General features: G+C 40.9%; 1 protein-coding gene across 5 annotated transcripts; it reads left to right on the plus strand.

The window, feature by feature from the left end:
• The first annotated feature begins 5,573 nt into the window (after nt 1-5,573).
• LOC120435088 (CXXC-type zinc finger protein 1-like) lies at nt 5,574-15,123 on the plus strand. Of its 5 annotated transcripts, none has more exons than XM_039603996.1 (8): nt 5,574-5,699; nt 6,873-7,434; nt 7,519-7,571; nt 9,525-9,559; nt 9,803-9,829; nt 9,907-10,053; nt 10,115-10,237; nt 13,307-15,123. In XM_039603996.1, exons 2-8 carry the CDS (start codon nt 6,974-6,976, stop codon nt 13,457-13,459), a joined length of 999 nt encoding a protein of 332 aa, XP_039459930.1. In that variant the 5' UTR covers nt 5,574-5,699; nt 6,873-6,973; the 3' UTR covers nt 13,460-15,123. The 5 variants fall into 5 exon arrangements, with proteins under 5 accessions (XP_039459930.1, XP_039459931.1, XP_039459932.1 ...); XM_039603997.1 differs by having other exon boundaries at nt 10,133-10,237; XM_039603998.1 differs by having other exon boundaries at nt 10,136-10,237.
• Nucleotides 15,124-15,924: the final 801 nt, after the last annotated feature.

Genomic DNA, 15,924 nt, shown 5'->3' on the forward strand with positions numbered 1-15,924 from the left:
ACCCACTGTCTTGCTTTTGGCTGGTATATTTTTTAAATTTCAGTGCTATTCTGAAAAAAATAAATAAATAAAAAGACTATATACATATATATATAATTCCCCTCTTGCCCCTGCGGGCGGTCTATCCTTCAAGCTCGGGTCCTCTGCCAGAGGCCTGGGAGCTTGAGGGTCCTGTGCAGTATCTTAGCTGTTCCTAGGACTGCGTTCTTCTGGACTGGGATCTCCGATGTTGTTCCTGGGATCTGCTGGAGCCACTCGCCTAGCTTAGGAGTCACTGCACCGAGTGCTCCCATTACCACTGGGACCAACGTTACCTTCACCCTACACATCTTCTCCAGCTCTTCTCTGAGCCCTTGGTGCTTAACCAGTTTCTCGTCTTCCTTCTTCCTGATGTTGCTGTCATTCAGGATCGCTGCGTCTATCACTACGGCCGTCTTCCTCTGCTTGTCTACCGCCATTATGTCCGTTTGATTAGCTGTCACCATTTTGCCTGTTTGTATCTGGTAGTCCCACTGGATCTTAGCTCGCTTACAAATGTTGGAACACTGAGCTACTAGTTGTTTCGCCGTCAATCGGGATTCCATTTATAATATCCACAAAGCAGAACTAAAAAGTACTACATCTGTATGTTTTCTGTATATTAATGAACGGAATAAATGTAATCTGAAGTATTATTCAGTTTGTTCATGCCATCACAGCAGTGTAGTGGATTGCATAGTTAGGACTTAAACATAAAATACTTGTCAGATTAATCTGTGCATAATATCAATCAGTGATAAAAATATGATCCAGTTTGTTGAAATACCAAAAAGCTCAAGCTCCAAATGAATCACTCATTCTTCTTTTTTTTTAACTGCCTGAGCTTTTTTAAATCACATAAGAAACTCTAACATGACCGTGAGTGACCTCTGGGTGCTGATGTCACTGTTCAGGTCAGTTATTTTATTGCCCCTTATTGGAAACAGACAGACTCTGAAGCAATCATCCACAAAGAACAATATAAAAACAGTAAAACCAAAGCACAACAACCACAAAAATATTAACTCACTAATACACCAAATCATTAGACACAGTCCTGCAGTAAAGATGGCCGCCTGCAGCAGGAGCAAGCAGAAAGCCTGTTTAGTGTCTGTAAACACTGCTGACTTTGTTTTTGCTTTGCACTTTATTTTATTTTATTTTTTTAGCGTCTTCTGGTTTTGATTCACTCTGAAGCGTGTTGTTTCTGCTCCGTGTGTCTTCATGTGCTGGATTATCAAAGCCAACAGGAAGCAGCCAAAGCAAAGTGTCTGATCACCTTCATCAATGAGAGATTTCATTTTTTGATTTTCAATCAAATCTGCTAGAAACACACTTTGACTTGCTGATTATTGAATGTAAACTGATGGGAAAAAATCTCAGTCTTTCCATGTAAAGTTACATTTAAATAAACACAAAGTTACGAATACTTTAGGGGTCACTGAATGTCACAGAGGCCCCAAAAGTCCTGCAGGTTTAATGGGACTTATCGCCCAAACTCCACAGTGAGATGGCAGCAGTGCTAGCAGAGGCCTCAGCCTGTCACAGAGCATCATATGCTATTATCAGACAATAAGACACCATACTCCCACCCTTACCCCCACCCACTCAGAGCCTCCTGCTGGCTGCCTGCTGAGGGCCGAAATTGTGCAACGCAAGAGGCTTCTGGTTTTCCGGAGCCAGAAAAAAAGGCTAAGAGAGGAAAAAGGAGATAAAGAGAGGGCGGTTGGTGGTCTGAGGCCGGCCAAAGATGCCTTACCTCCCTCCACCACCTTGAATGTGTGTGTGTCTGTTTGTGTGTGTGTGAGAGGTCCAGGCACTAACGGTATGGATGAACGTCATGAAACATCAGAAACCACAGCAAACCCACACTTTTTTTATAGATGTTCACAGAGGCATCCGTTAGCCGTTAGTGTTGGTTACACACACACACACACACACACACACACACACACACACACACACACACACACACAGTAAACGGCTGGGGAGTGAAGAGCTGCAGCAGATGTTGACATCTTGTTCTCTCAGCAGCCAGAAAACACTCAGAGAGTGGACTGCCCCAAACCGACAGGCGCACACACTCAGAGGTCCTCCAGGACATGAAATCTGAGTTTGTCCTGAAGGTGGCGACAGAGGGAGAGGTCACCAGGTCACCACAGTTGGTAGGTTACATAGGCTGTGCGTATTGTGACGAGATCCGAGAAAACTAAATGTAAAAAACAAAGAGTGTGTGTGACACAGGAGTTTGGCATTTGAAGCACATATTTTATTTGAATGAGCTTCTTGGTAATGAAAGGAGCCTCTCAGTCTGTTTCAAGTCTCATTTGGCTTTCAGTGATGATGCATGGATCAGCTGTGAGAAAAGCCTTTCTTACATTCATGTTCCACCAGCCAGTAAAAGTTTTCTTGTCTGCATCGTAGCTGCATTTCATTTTCACAACCTACACCAATATTTCTGGCAGTTTTTCATGTTCGACAAACATCTGAATAGCTTGTGATTTGTAGGTTTCCACTGTGGAGAATTGCTGCGTACATGCAGCAAAAGACTGCGACATGTTAACCTGCAGGAGGCCCGTGATGATCTTTACTGCTTTCTTCACAGTCATTCAATAAGATCCAGATTTTAGTGACAGGTCTGTCTTGCAGTGATGATCTTTGGAAACTAGAGCGTCTAGAGGGGGATAAAATCGCTGTGCAGTAAATCATAAGGAGGGATACCTGGTCACTCTACCTAGGTCTGAGTTGTCCACTTACTCACTTATCCTCGCCTGCGACCCTGAATTGGTTAAGCAAAAGAGGATGGATGCATGGATGGATTCTACCTTAAGCAGCTTAAAACTCTTATTTTTAATGTGTCTTAATTATTTACAGATATTTTCTAACTTATTTATAACTGATCTCTGTCCTCTATAGTGAGGTTTTTCTGATTATTCTGCTTTGATATATAAGATGCGAGCACAGGGCAGGACAGGGGCACCTTCATAGACTTTTGACCTGTGCATGATTGTTAATGTTTTGCCAGTGAGTTTTGCAGGATGTGAGCAAAGTTTTTCTACTTGCTTGTAAAAAATCACCCTGACTTTGTTTTCTTAGAATAATACAATAAATAGTTTTAAAGGTTTTTGTGGATATTTTGTTGACTCCATTTACATATAGGGCATTTTCACATACTTCCCTGAAGAGGTATGTGCCACCCGCCTGGACTTTGACCCCCGCCCCCATGTAAAACTTTCTAGATCTGCCACTGGATTTGATTTAAAACAGAAAAGAGCAGGACGGATTGCTGCAGTTGAAGTTGCAGTGAAGGGCGCCCCCTGGTGACTGCTATGGTCTCTGCACCTTTCCCGTTAGTTTTCTCTTTGAGGTTGTCCTTATTAAATCCACAGGATGTTCTCTGGATGTTTTCAGGTCGAGTGACTGTGAAAGCTCCTGAAGTCACTGAGCCCTTCTGAGCTCCTCACACCTCAGAATCTACAACAAGACGAAGTCATCCTCTTTTCATCTTCGGCTTAATGGTTTTTCTCCTGTAACTTTTTTCCCTTCTAATAGTGAAATGTTCCCGTGCCCCTGGCTGCAGTGCATGCTCAGTCAGTCGCCTCAGTTCTTTTTTTCTGTTTGACTTTATCACTAATTTACTAAATGAATGATTCCTTGCAGGACTGCGCATGGTTTGTGGCAGTGAAGAGCGCTTTATTGATGATGCCTTCAGTGTGTCATCGTAAACATTCCTCTCTGCGGACACAGGTCACATCCACAATGAGATTTACATTTTATTTATTTTTTTAAGTCGGTGAACCTTTAAAAATAACAAGTTTAAACACTGATCAGTCCGTTCATCCATACAGAGCACTTAATTGTAAGACACTGGTGGGTTTCTTGACATTCACTTATTCTGAGAGCTTAAGACTCACTCGGCTGTCACAAAACATCCTTATTGTTCTTAAACCATTCGATGTTTTACAGCCAGTCCTAGATGACTCCCTAGTATTTCCTTGTTTTCTCTTCCCAGTGTTCCCAGTGCCATCATATTTACATTCCTCAGCCTGCACGCTTTGCACCACCTTCCACCATGTTAACTGTGTGTAGTACAGGACCACTTGCATAAAGTTGGGGCCCTGCGCTAAAGAGAACACAAGGATCGCTCATAAACCCAAATTTCATTTATAACAGAACATGGAAAATGTTAAAAGAACAAAACAAAAAATACAATCAGATCAAAACATAGTACCACTTTAAGAAAAACACGAGTTCATTTTGAATTTAAGGGCAACAAAACATTAAAAAAAAGTTGTGACTAGAAAAATAAGTGATACTAGAAAGAAACAGCTGGTAACACGTCAGTAACATGTTTAGGTTTATTTAAAAAAAGCATCTTAAAGTTAAAATGAACTGAGGTTCACAAATCTGCAAAAAACTGTGTTTCAGAATAATGCTCCTCAACATAAAATATCTCATCATCTGCAGTACATAACATCATCACACGACAATCTGAAGAAATCTCTGAAAAAGGCTGAAAATGAATATTGGGCCTACTGTGATCTTTGGGCCCTTCAGGAGGCACAGCATTAAAAACAGGCATGATGCTGTCATGGAAATCCATACATGGAGTCGGGAACACTTCCAGAATTCCCTGTCTGTCACAGTTCACCGTGCCATCTGAAAATGCAGGTTAAAACTTTAACATACAAACAAGAAGCCACGTGAACATGATCCAGAAACCCTCCTGCCTTCTCTGAGCCAAAGCTCATTTAAAATGGCCTGAGACAAAGTGGAAAACATGGATCCTGAGTCTTCTGGAATAAAGGCAAGAGGGACCATTCTGGCTTGTTATCAGTGCTGCATCTCTGATGGTAAGGGGGTGCATTAGTGCCAATGTAATTGGGAGCTTGTACATTTGGAAAGATGCCATCAATGCTGAAAGAAATAGACAGGTTTTAGAGGAACATGTACTGCCATCTTTTTCAGGGAAGGCTTTGCATGTTTCAGCAAGACAATATTGAACTGCATACTGGATCTATAACAGCAGCATGGCTTCATAGCAGAAGAGTCGTGGTGCTGAACTGGCCTGCCTGCAGATCAGACCTTTCACCATATGAGAGCATTTGAAGCATCATGAAATGAAATACAACAAAGAGGATCCAGGACTGTGGACTCCTATCATTCTTATATCTTATTATTTTATTTACCTGATAAATCTCCCCACCTTTAATATAAAACCTGTTGAATGCAGCTTTTGTATAAATAGTTTAAAATTGTAAATTCTATTTATGTGTAAAATATATTTTTACATAATGTGTTTAATGAATATTGGTACTTTGTGTGTTATTTTCAAAGACTTACGAACACACTTTAATCATTTGGGTTTACATCATAAAAATCACAAGTTAGGGCAAGTGGACATTACAATTAACTCTTTACTGTTTATCTAACGGTGACATATTACGCTAATAATTACTGATCAGTGTGACTGAGCATTTATTATCGCTAAACCTTTTTTTTTTTTTTTTTTCCATTTTTAGTCCTCGTGTGTGTGAATTTCGACTCTTTGGGGATCCGTGAAGGCAGCAGAGGAGCAGAGGCGGAGCAGCAGAGGAGTTTTGAGAGCAGTGACGCGTTAAAAACTGTTTTAATTCGGTTTTATTCGCAGAATAAAAGCATGGACGGAGAAACACATACAGGTGAGCGCAGACCCCCGGACAGGAGCGCCCACAGCCCGGTTCAGGTGTCATAATGTACCGCTGAGAGCTCCAGAGTGGAGCAAAACATGTTCACTCTGTGTGTGTCTGATAGTTACAGGGACGATGTGTGTTTTAATACAGCCCCGGTTCAGTCCATCATTCCGGGCCCGTACTCACACAGACACGCTCACACAGATACCGACTCAACATCCCAGCATGCTTTGCACTGCCAGAAAGTACTAGGAGCAAACGCTTCACAACCAAGGTTACTGTGAAGAGTCAGGTGGCGTCAGCACTGTGCTGGAGGGGTTAGCAACACAAGCGAATGATCATCGGAAGCAATAATCATAATGACTCATTTTAAGTAGAGGCAAGGTTAGACTTAATTAATTAATGATCAACTTGGAATAATTACTATGTCCCATTCCCCTTCTCCTCATGGTTTGCATCCTCGTGTCATCATGAGGTGTAATCCAGATTTAAATTAAGTTGTGTGTCTTCCAGCTGTTGTTGGAGTCTTTCCTCTGAGGTTTTTAAATACACAAAGCTATAGACAGATGCTTGCAACAGTAGGATCCATATGAGTGTCTCCAAAAGTATCTTTTGGTCAGTGAAAACATGTTTAAGTTGCTGTTTAGTCTTTCCAAAGTGTCATCCACCCATCCATCCATTGTGATCACAGTGGCACTCCCAATTTAACCCAGAAAACAAGCATTGCTCCAGATGTCCCCAGAGTCAAAAACCAGATTTGGGCTGATAGTTATAAATGGGTTATTCTAATCTTTATTCACAGACAGTGTGGTCTATGCACTGTAAGTGTCCATGATCTGATTTCTGAGCACTTATCTCAAGCATTTGGTGTTGCTAGGAAACAAAAATGATTTTCTTCTTTCTCCTCTATTAATAAATTGTGATAACAGTGTTTTGTTTTTGTTTGTTTTATGAAAAGGTGACATGGTTTTATTCACAGCAGTGATGTCATATTTTTTCAATTTGATTGGCTGGTGAGAGAGAAGTGATGCACACAAGTGCTGGTGTTCCACAGCGCTGTGAGGACTTGAGACCATGTTATACTGTGGCACTTTGAACTTCACAAAAATCACCTTTTCCCCTTAAATAGATAATAAATTAAATACTGTTTAATGAGATCTGACCCAGACTTTGTTTCTACAGCGGAGGTAACAGGACTTCCTGAGTTGGAGAAGAAGGAAATCCATTCATCCAATAATCATTAGGAAGCTGGGCGGGGCATCACCATCAGTGGTGTGGTTACCATGGAGGAGAAGAAGGAAGATGAGCGATGGAGGAAGTTGTTCCCAGATATGAAGAAGTGTGTGATCGTGATCACTCGTACCAGACTCGACCAAACAAACCTGTCAAAGCTGAAAGAGGAGGAGCAGGGAGGATGTGCAAGGTCACGTGACCGAGAGCAGGACTTTAAATTAAAGAGATTTGTGAAGAAGGTTGAGTTCAAAGGTCAAGCACATCGTGCTAGTGCAGATGATCCCAGGGGAATCTGCCACAGGCTGAGAAGATCCAGCGTGCTGTGGCTGACACACTGTTCTGATGTCATCAGTGACCCCGCCCACCGCTGTGGCCTACACAGACGCAGAAAAGAGAACCGTTGTGATGCCAACAACAACAGGAGCAACCGGTCAGGGGTGGAGCACAACTATTGCCTCAAAATCAAAGTGCCAGACACACCTGATGGCAACAGCCAATCACAAGACAGCAGGTGACAAAAGGAGCAGGGGAAAAGCAAAGATTTTACAGAGAGTAAAGTACGAATGTAGTGATGTACTTCACATGCCTCCGACAGGCTGCCGTCCAGCTATAGACATCAAGACAGAGCCTCCAGCTGCTGCCCAGCAGGTAAGTGATGTGACGACTTCTTTCAGGCTCTGAGGGTTTTCCCATAAACTCCGTTATTTAACAACAAACGGCTGAATTATACAATGTAAAGGTAAAGGTCTTGACACACCCTTTACTTTTTTATATTTTGCTAGAAAATGGGAAACCGGTTCGATCATTTAGTGAATCATGTGCAGAACATACACGGAGATACAGTATACAAAGCAAAACAGACTTTATACCATTTTAATGACCTTGAAAGTCAATATTTGGTACGACCACCAGTAACCTGAACTCTCTGAGGCAGCTTTCATGTCATTTCTTTAAATAGTGTTCAATAATAGTTCTCCAGGCTTGGCTGCCTTTTGTTCTCTTCTCTGTCAAGATGGTCCCACACAGCTTGAATAATGAGGAGGTCTGGGCTCTGGGGAGGTCATGACTGACAGGTTTCATTGTGTGTGTGTTTTAAAATCCAGGTATGCTTTTATTGCAGTGGGGCTGTGTTTGGGATAATTGCTGAAATACAGCCACAAACCATGACAGAGCTTCCACCACGTGTTACAGAGGGCTGCAGACTCTCACTGTTGCATGTCTGTCCTGACCTCCTCCGTACATACAGACGGCGCCTTGAAGAAAAGAGATTTTAAATTTGAATCATCACTCCATAAGACCTGTCCCTACTGGTCCAACACTGGTTCAGCCCTTCAGTTTAGGTGCCTGTTTTATGTTTGAATGATTCATAGGCGAGGGTTAAGTTGCTTAACCCCCCAAAAACCACAAAACAAAAACATTTCTCTGAAAATGGCTGGACTGGACTGAAAATGAATGAACATGCTAGATTAGACACTTTGGTACAATAACTGATAAATGTTAGTAAGTAAGTAAAATTTATTTATATAGCACTTTGCACAGATAAAGTCACAGAGTGCTTCACAATAGAAACAGAAATAAAAATAAAATAATACAAATTATAAACTGAAAACGTAAAATAAAATAAGTTTGTTTGTACAGAAATGTCTTCAGCTGCTTTTTAAAAGAGTCAATGGAGTCTGTACAGCGTAAAGACAGTGGAAGAGAGTTCCACAGCCGTCCCACATAACAAACTTGCTATGGCCCAGATCTGGCCCACACAATGTGCTTACACATAACCCACATACCGCAGAGAATGACGGCCCTTTGGTGGCCCAGATCTGGTTTGCCAGAGGTGGCCCACACATGGGCCAGCACAAGGCCAGTTGGAGACACTGCTGGCCCAGAACAGTTTCAGCTCTGGCCCCAGATGTCAGCCTAATGCAGGGGTGAGCAATCTCAGTCCACGAGGGCCGGTGTCCATCCGGGCCAGAAGAGATGGATGCAAATTAGGTTTCTTTAATATTGGTTCAACGATAGCTTCTTTAAAGAAGCTGGGAACTGAACCAGTATGAGGAGAAGTATTCATTATTTCCACAATACAGATGCCAATAGGGTCAAATACACTCATGAAAAAAGGAGGAGGAAGTACATCAGGGTGGCATGAAGTCAGTTTCATATGACCAAGCAGAGCACTGACGTCCTGTAAGGTAACAGGAGCAAAAGAGGAACAAGTTCAGAAGTAAGCAAACTGCAAGCATGATGCTGAGAAAATGAAATATTAGACCTGATGGCACCGACCTTATTTATGACATAGTTCAAAAAATTATTGCAATCAGACTTTGTGTAGATAAATGTCAAATTTCTTTGGGTAAATGGTAAACCGTGTACAAGATTGATGAAAATATATGGCATGACAGGTGTTAATAAAAAGGTTTTTGGATCTATTTGAGTTTGGGGGTTATGTCAGTTGAAAAGAAACTGGAAACTGCTGACCTTGACATCGAGAAAATGATGCTACAGCTGTTAGGTACGATGCAAATATGAGGAAGAAATTCAAGACATAAGCTGAATGAGACTGCCTTCTATTAATAATGACTTGCTAACTTCACTGATTGTTTCCAGAGAAGAAGAATCTCCCAAGCATCGTGTTTAAGAAGGTAAGGTGTCTCCTCTCTGCCTACAAAGATGCCTTCATGTTGTTGATGAGCAGTGTAGATTTTATTGCTTTTGCTTCTCGGGGTGTTGTCAATAATGATGATGGATGCAATCCATCATTATTATTATTATTAAAGTAAACGCTGATGTCGTTGTATCAGTAATGCAAACTTAAAATAATGACAGATACTTGCAGATTTTAACCAGTAACCTGTTCTCTGCCCCACCGTGTGCTGGGAAACCAGCCGACCTTCTCACCATCGCAGCGTCCAGTGAGTGTGACGTTATTTCTAACAGCTAAACAATCAAACTGAAGTAAATCATTGCTGAGCTCTGTGTGTTCCTGCAGCTGAAGAAGCGTCGGAGAGGCTGCAGACAGTGTGTGGCCTGCCTCCGTTACGACTGTGGGAAGTGTTCTTTCTGCCTCGACAAGAAGAAGTTTGGAGGTCCCTCGGTGAAGAGACAGAGGTGTATGTTCAGACGGTGTCTTGTCCTGGTGAGTCTTTGGGTCGGGTTCTGTGTCTCTGGGTCTGACCTGCTGCTGAGCATGAGGACAGTTTTTATTTTCTCCTCAGAAGACTAACAAAGTGTCCATGCAGGCTGGAAAAGAGACGATTATGGCGACAGCTCAGCCCCAACGCGATCACCTCAGGAAAGAAGATGTCGGGGAAGAAAAGCAGGTCAGTGTGTCTTTTCTTCAGGTCAATATTGTGAAATGATTTGTTACATTAGGTGGAAAAAAGAAATACATTTGTAAGCACAGCCACATAAAAAGCCCTGGACATCCAGAGAAGACAGCAATAGTTGATGATCGCAGGATCTTTTCCACGGCAGAGGGAAAACACACATCCAGGAACATGAAGAGCGCTCTCAAGCAGGGTCATAGATCACTATCAAAGCCATGTGGAAGAATGATTACAGGGTGTACACCTTTAACTAGTTCCAAGAAAGGAAACTACTTCCTGGGAACTACTTTTTCAAAAAAGTGGAAAGCTGCTGATCAAGTTCTAGTTTTGTGCAGCTAGAAAACACAACAGAAAAAGACTACAATGGACTGTAAATGGTAACAAAATATTATACGAATCTAATGTATACTGTACGTAATGACCATGTACGCATTTTTATTTTCAGTTTTTCAGTTTTCTACTTCGTATCAGTAGAGACACCAGCAGTGTCTCGACTTTGAATTTGCTGATTTGTGCTTCTAGGCACGACCAACACGATTTGTTTCATGTGCATAAATGTAATATTTTTACCTTTTAAAAGAGGGAAAAATACTAATGCTAAATGTTAAAACTATCTGGGGGCTCTGCAGCAGAGTAAGCCATCTTGTCGCTCACTCCAGACACCCACCAGTTTAAAGTCAGACATGTTTTTATTGAACATGGAAAATCAACCAATAATTTCTGCATATCCCTGAGAAAAAGCACACAGCTGGTCGTAAGATCATCCAAAAGTATGTCCAAGAATCATGAAAATCTTTACTGAGCAAAAGAAGAAAATGTTTATGCTTAAAAGAAAACTGATTGAACAGAAAAAGGCATCAAACTGTTAACAAATAAGGATGAAATGGTGGAAATGAGGGTGCATGAGAAGCCAAAGAGGGAGACGCAGCCTCCTCAGGTAAGTCTGGCTGTTACTGTAGTGTGTTCAGGCATGTTTCTGTGTTTTTTAAGTCCTTGAAGTGAATCCCAATCATCAGAGGTGTAGTGCTGGCAGACTGCAACGGAGCAACACTCTTATTTCACAGTTAGCTTAATCGGCTGAAATCCAATTGATACTTTAAAGATTATTTCATGCAAGAAAGTTAATAAAGACAAAGTGAGTGCAGCCCACTCCAATCAGAGACATTATCAGATGATAAAATAGTGAATAAAGAACATAAAAAACAGTAAAATGCAACACTGCTGCAAATCAGATGAAGGATTAATGCTGCAGGAAATCATGAATCTGTTCATTTAGAACACAGTCGATAAAATAAATATAATTCCAGTTAATAGTTTTATTGCTGAGTGTGCTCTCAGTGCTGCACATTAGAGCTCTGAAACTTTAAACTGGATCCATTTAAACGTTAAAGCGTCCCTCAGCCTGATTAGTTCATCAGCAAATCAAAGTGAGATTCATTTAATTGATAAAACAGGGGTAAAGTTTCTGCATCACCAACAAAATACTTGCACATGACAATGTGATGCACAGTTTGCACTGCTGGAGCTTTACAGCAGGACTTCATTTGTGACGCTTGTAAAATATGGCTTAACAACTTGCACTTATAAAATGTACCTGTCCAGCACAGACTCTGTAGTCATCTTAAAACATGCTGTAAATAAAAGAAGCACTAACACATGATTTTAAACCAAAATATATATATATGTGTATACGCATAGGTTGCCATGGTGATTTAGCAGGGAAAAGGACAGATACACTATGATGCAGAAATCTCTCGACATAGTTTATAGTTTGCTAACCTATTGATCTCACATCACAGTACACCTGTTAGGTCCATAAGTTTGTGCACAAGTTTGTGCACAAGGACAGAATTTGGTCATATCTAAACTGTTAGCAATTTGGGCGTGTTGCTGGATCGCTCTTTTAAATTTGATAAACAAGTGTCCGCTGTAGTTAGATCTGGTTTCTACCAACTGCGTGTCATTTCTAAGGCAAGGCATCATGTTCCGCATAAGGACCTGGAAAAACTTATTCACGCCTTTGTGACCTCTAGGCTGGATTACTGCAGCTCCCTTTGTTTCGGTCTTCATTCTGCCCTTCTTCATAGACTGCAAACTGTTCAGAATGCGGCGGCACGCCTTCTGACCGGAACTGGGAGGTTTGCCTCTATTACCCCTGTTCTAGCTGACCTGCACTGGCTACCCATTAAGTACCACATCCAATTTAAAATACTGCTGCTTACTTTTAAAATTGTCAACAACGCAGCCCCGAGCTACCTTATCGAACTCCGTTTGCGTTTACCTTGGCTGCCCCAGATTTGTGGAATAACCTTCCTATTGCTATCTGCGTGTCTGATTCTATCAATCATTTAAATCATGGTTAAAAACCTATTTATTTAACCTTCCCTTTCCTGCTCGTCAATGCCTGTATCTGATCCCTAGACTTACTCTATTTTACCTTTTATACATGTCTTTTCTGGCTTTGTGCTTTTAACATGTTTTACTTGATATGCATTTTATGCTATTCCTGTGTATTAGTGACACTGACCTGTTAGCATACTTGGTACTTTGTCATGGTCCTATAATATTTAATAATATTTAATTTTTATAATATTTTTGTCTTATTTTCTGTCTTTTATGTGAAGCACTTTGGTATACCGTTGGTTTTTAAATGTGCTCTATAAATAAAGTTGTATTGTATTGTACTGTATTGGATTGTATATCCGTGGTTTCCAGAATTCAGGTCATTGACTGTCCAAGGATTTGTGTCCAATGAGTCCAGTTCCACTTCTGCCTGTGAAAGCTGTAAATATGTTGAAATGTTAATGTTTTTAAAGAGTGCCGCAGAATTTCCAAAAACAGTGAGAAACTAAAATAAGTAAGTAAAATGTCGAATCTAAATAAATGCAGATGCAGTGAGTGGCAAATTATTTAAAGCTTATATTTAATTTAAAATAGTAAAAAGAAAATAAAACAGATATTGAAAATGAGAAAATGGGTTCAGTCTTAGAGTCAGAAAGGTCCAGGAGAACTCCATGTTTACGCAACATCTCCTGTATCCCTCCTGCTCTATTTCATCCTCAGGAACCCAGAGAAGAGGAGGAGGAGGAGGAGGAGGAGGAGGCGGCCGTGGAGATGATGGAGGAGGTTTTCAGTGAGGGAACGACAGAGAAGGGAAAGTACTACGACATAGAGGTGGTGGTGCCAGGCTTCGACTCTGACACTGACTCCATCTGACATCGACAATGACCTCACATCAAACGTGACAGATGATGTCACTCTGTCTGACCTTACCTACACACGCCCAGAGTTGATTTCATCGGTCAGTGGAGCTTCAGTAGGACACAGGAAGTCACACTTTATAACTCGTGCTTCTCTGCCCTCTTTCTCTGTTTTCAGACTTCAGGGTCATTCAGTCTGTTAGGGGGCGTGGTCAGCGGAAGAGGAAGGAAGAGAGAAGCAAAATGGAGAAAATGGGACATCATAACAAAAACCGATCTCAAAAATCTACACCTCAAACATTTGGTGCAGTTTTCAAATTATAGAAATATTTTCATGTTGATTGGGAAATGTTTATTTCATCACTGAGAGCTTGAAGAGGGACAAAACTCACAGACATACCTACAGCTTTAAAAGCTGCTCAGTTTAAGAAAAGGAAGAAAAGTTACACGAGCTCCATCAGAAACGTCAAAATCATACAGACCTAGAGCCCGGTTGGTGACTCCACCACAATCACACCACCACAACCACTGGTCACTGGGGAAAAATGTTTATCCCTCGACCGGTTGGCGAGTGGCTGCTGGAAGCTGTTTTTAGGTGAAATCAGTCGTCTGCTGTGCTTCACTAAAAACCTCCTTGTGATTGCTCTGGTTGCAAGCAGATTGCTGCAGTTGTCATAGTTTGCGTGGAAGATGTTGACTTGCCTACAATCACTGCCAACTAGTCACTGAGCAGTATTGAAGCAGTGAAAAGTGCAAACAAACCAGAAACAGAGAACATTTGCCATCAAAGTAAAAGTTGTGCTTTACTGCTTTAATAGTAACTTAAATATTTCAACTGATGTGACACATTCTTCTCCAGCAGGTTGCCAACTGGTCTCTAGGCCTTAATTAGTACTAGGAGCTCATTCTAGTCATTTGCTTAATTCCTAAACATAATTCTGCTTTTTACTGATTATTTTGGTGTTGTTGTTACTGTGGAGTGAACTCAGATGGCCTTTAGGCCTTAAACATAAACACCATAAACACACTTTAACTTCCCAAAACATAAAACTTTTTTGAAACTCCTGTGACGAAACTCCTGGAGTTTCTTTTGTTAAGCTGCTTGTTTGGAAATCCCGTGTTTATGACTCGTTCAGCTTCAAAATTCAGCAGCGTTCATATATGTATTTAAACCATCTGTGGAATTTTAAAAGCTTATTTCAGGCATCTTACCAAAGAGTTTTCCATGTTTATAGACTAATTCCTGCAGCACTTAGATAAACAGGATTTCTGTTGATGCTCGGTGCTCTTCAGCAGCTTTAATGTCAGAACATTTCTACCTCAATGTGTTTGGAACAGACCTGATCTCTTAGTTTGGTTCATCGTGTTTTGTTTAGATAATGTTGATTTCCTTCCTTTTTGCTCTTTCTACTCTGCAGAGCAGTTGTATATTCTTCTGCAAAAACCTGAACAACATTTGAGCTGTAAACATTTTATTTTTATTTAAAGCAGGAAGAAAGCAGGAATGTCAAAAATGTTTGGACAGTGAATGTTCTGGTGTCAGAAAGTCCTGTTGCACCATGTAAATAAAGCTCAGTGAAGAAATACCTTTATCTGTAACAGTGAGTTTAAAGAGTTTCTGGAGACTTTGTGCTTTTAAAAACAAATGTAAAGGTTTTGATATAAAGAGTTTTGTTAATGGTGCTGTGTGGTGTGGTGTTTCTTTCAGTACGCCAGCTGCCTGTTCACAGTTTAAAAAGTTTACATTCACACAGAGAAACTGTTTTTCAGAGTTTCGTTCTGGAGTTTAAATCAGTGTTTCAAATCCTGTTTAAGTTCAGCTTTCATAAAAATCAAAGCCTCGAAGGATCATTAGGTAGGAGGTGCTGTTATGGACAATTAATTTTTCCAGGCAGGAACAAGCTACAGTGATGGAACGTCCAGTGCACATGCTCAGTAGGGATCTGTCCCTGTCTTTGTAAAAAGAGCAAGATTTCAAGATTTACCAGTCTTTGTAATTAATCCCTCCACTTGATTTGTGTCAAGTCTTATATCAGTCCACCATTCTTGGTTCAACCTTAACATTTCAATTGTTTAATTAAATAAGTATGACTTTTAATTAATCAATGTTAAAAGAGTTTTAGGATCCAAATATACTCTAAATCTGAAGTAAGAGAATTCATGATAATAGTGGATCATCTAGTGATCATTTTAATTTATTATACTAGGTATACACACACACACACACACACACACACACACACACACACACACACACACATATATCCATCCATCCATCCGCTTCCGCTTATCCTTTTCAGGGTCGCGGGGGGCGCTGGAGCCTATCCCAGCTGTCATAGGGCGAGAGGCGGGGTACACCCTGGACAGGTCGCCAGTCTGTCGCAGGGCCAACGTACAGGAACAGACATCCACTAGAACTGAGCCTTGATATTATATCACTTTTATATTCTTTATTTATCCCAAATGTAGTCTCATTGCATT

The sequence above is a fragment of the Oreochromis aureus genome, linkage group 20 (assembly GCF_013358895.1).
Source record: "Oreochromis aureus strain Israel breed Guangdong linkage group 20, ZZ_aureus, whole genome shotgun sequence".
NCBI classification, from domain to species: Eukaryota; Metazoa; Chordata; class Actinopteri; order Cichliformes; family Cichlidae; genus Oreochromis; species Oreochromis aureus.

Excerpts from the sequence above, each read along its gene's own strand:
- LOC120435088 (XM_039603996.1), top strand. The coding sequence starts at position 6,974 with ATGGAGGAGAAGAAGGAAGATGAGCGATGGAGGAAGTTGTTCCCAGAT. Across the intron at positions 7,572-9,524 it reads CTCCAGCTGCTGCCCAGCAG|AGAAGAAGAATCTCCCAAGC; the intron begins GTAAGTGATGTG and ends GATTGTTTCCAG. Across the intron at positions 9,830-9,906 it reads TCTCACCATCGCAGCGTCCA|CTGAAGAAGCGTCGGAGAGG; the intron begins GTGAGTGTGACG and ends GTGTTCCTGCAG.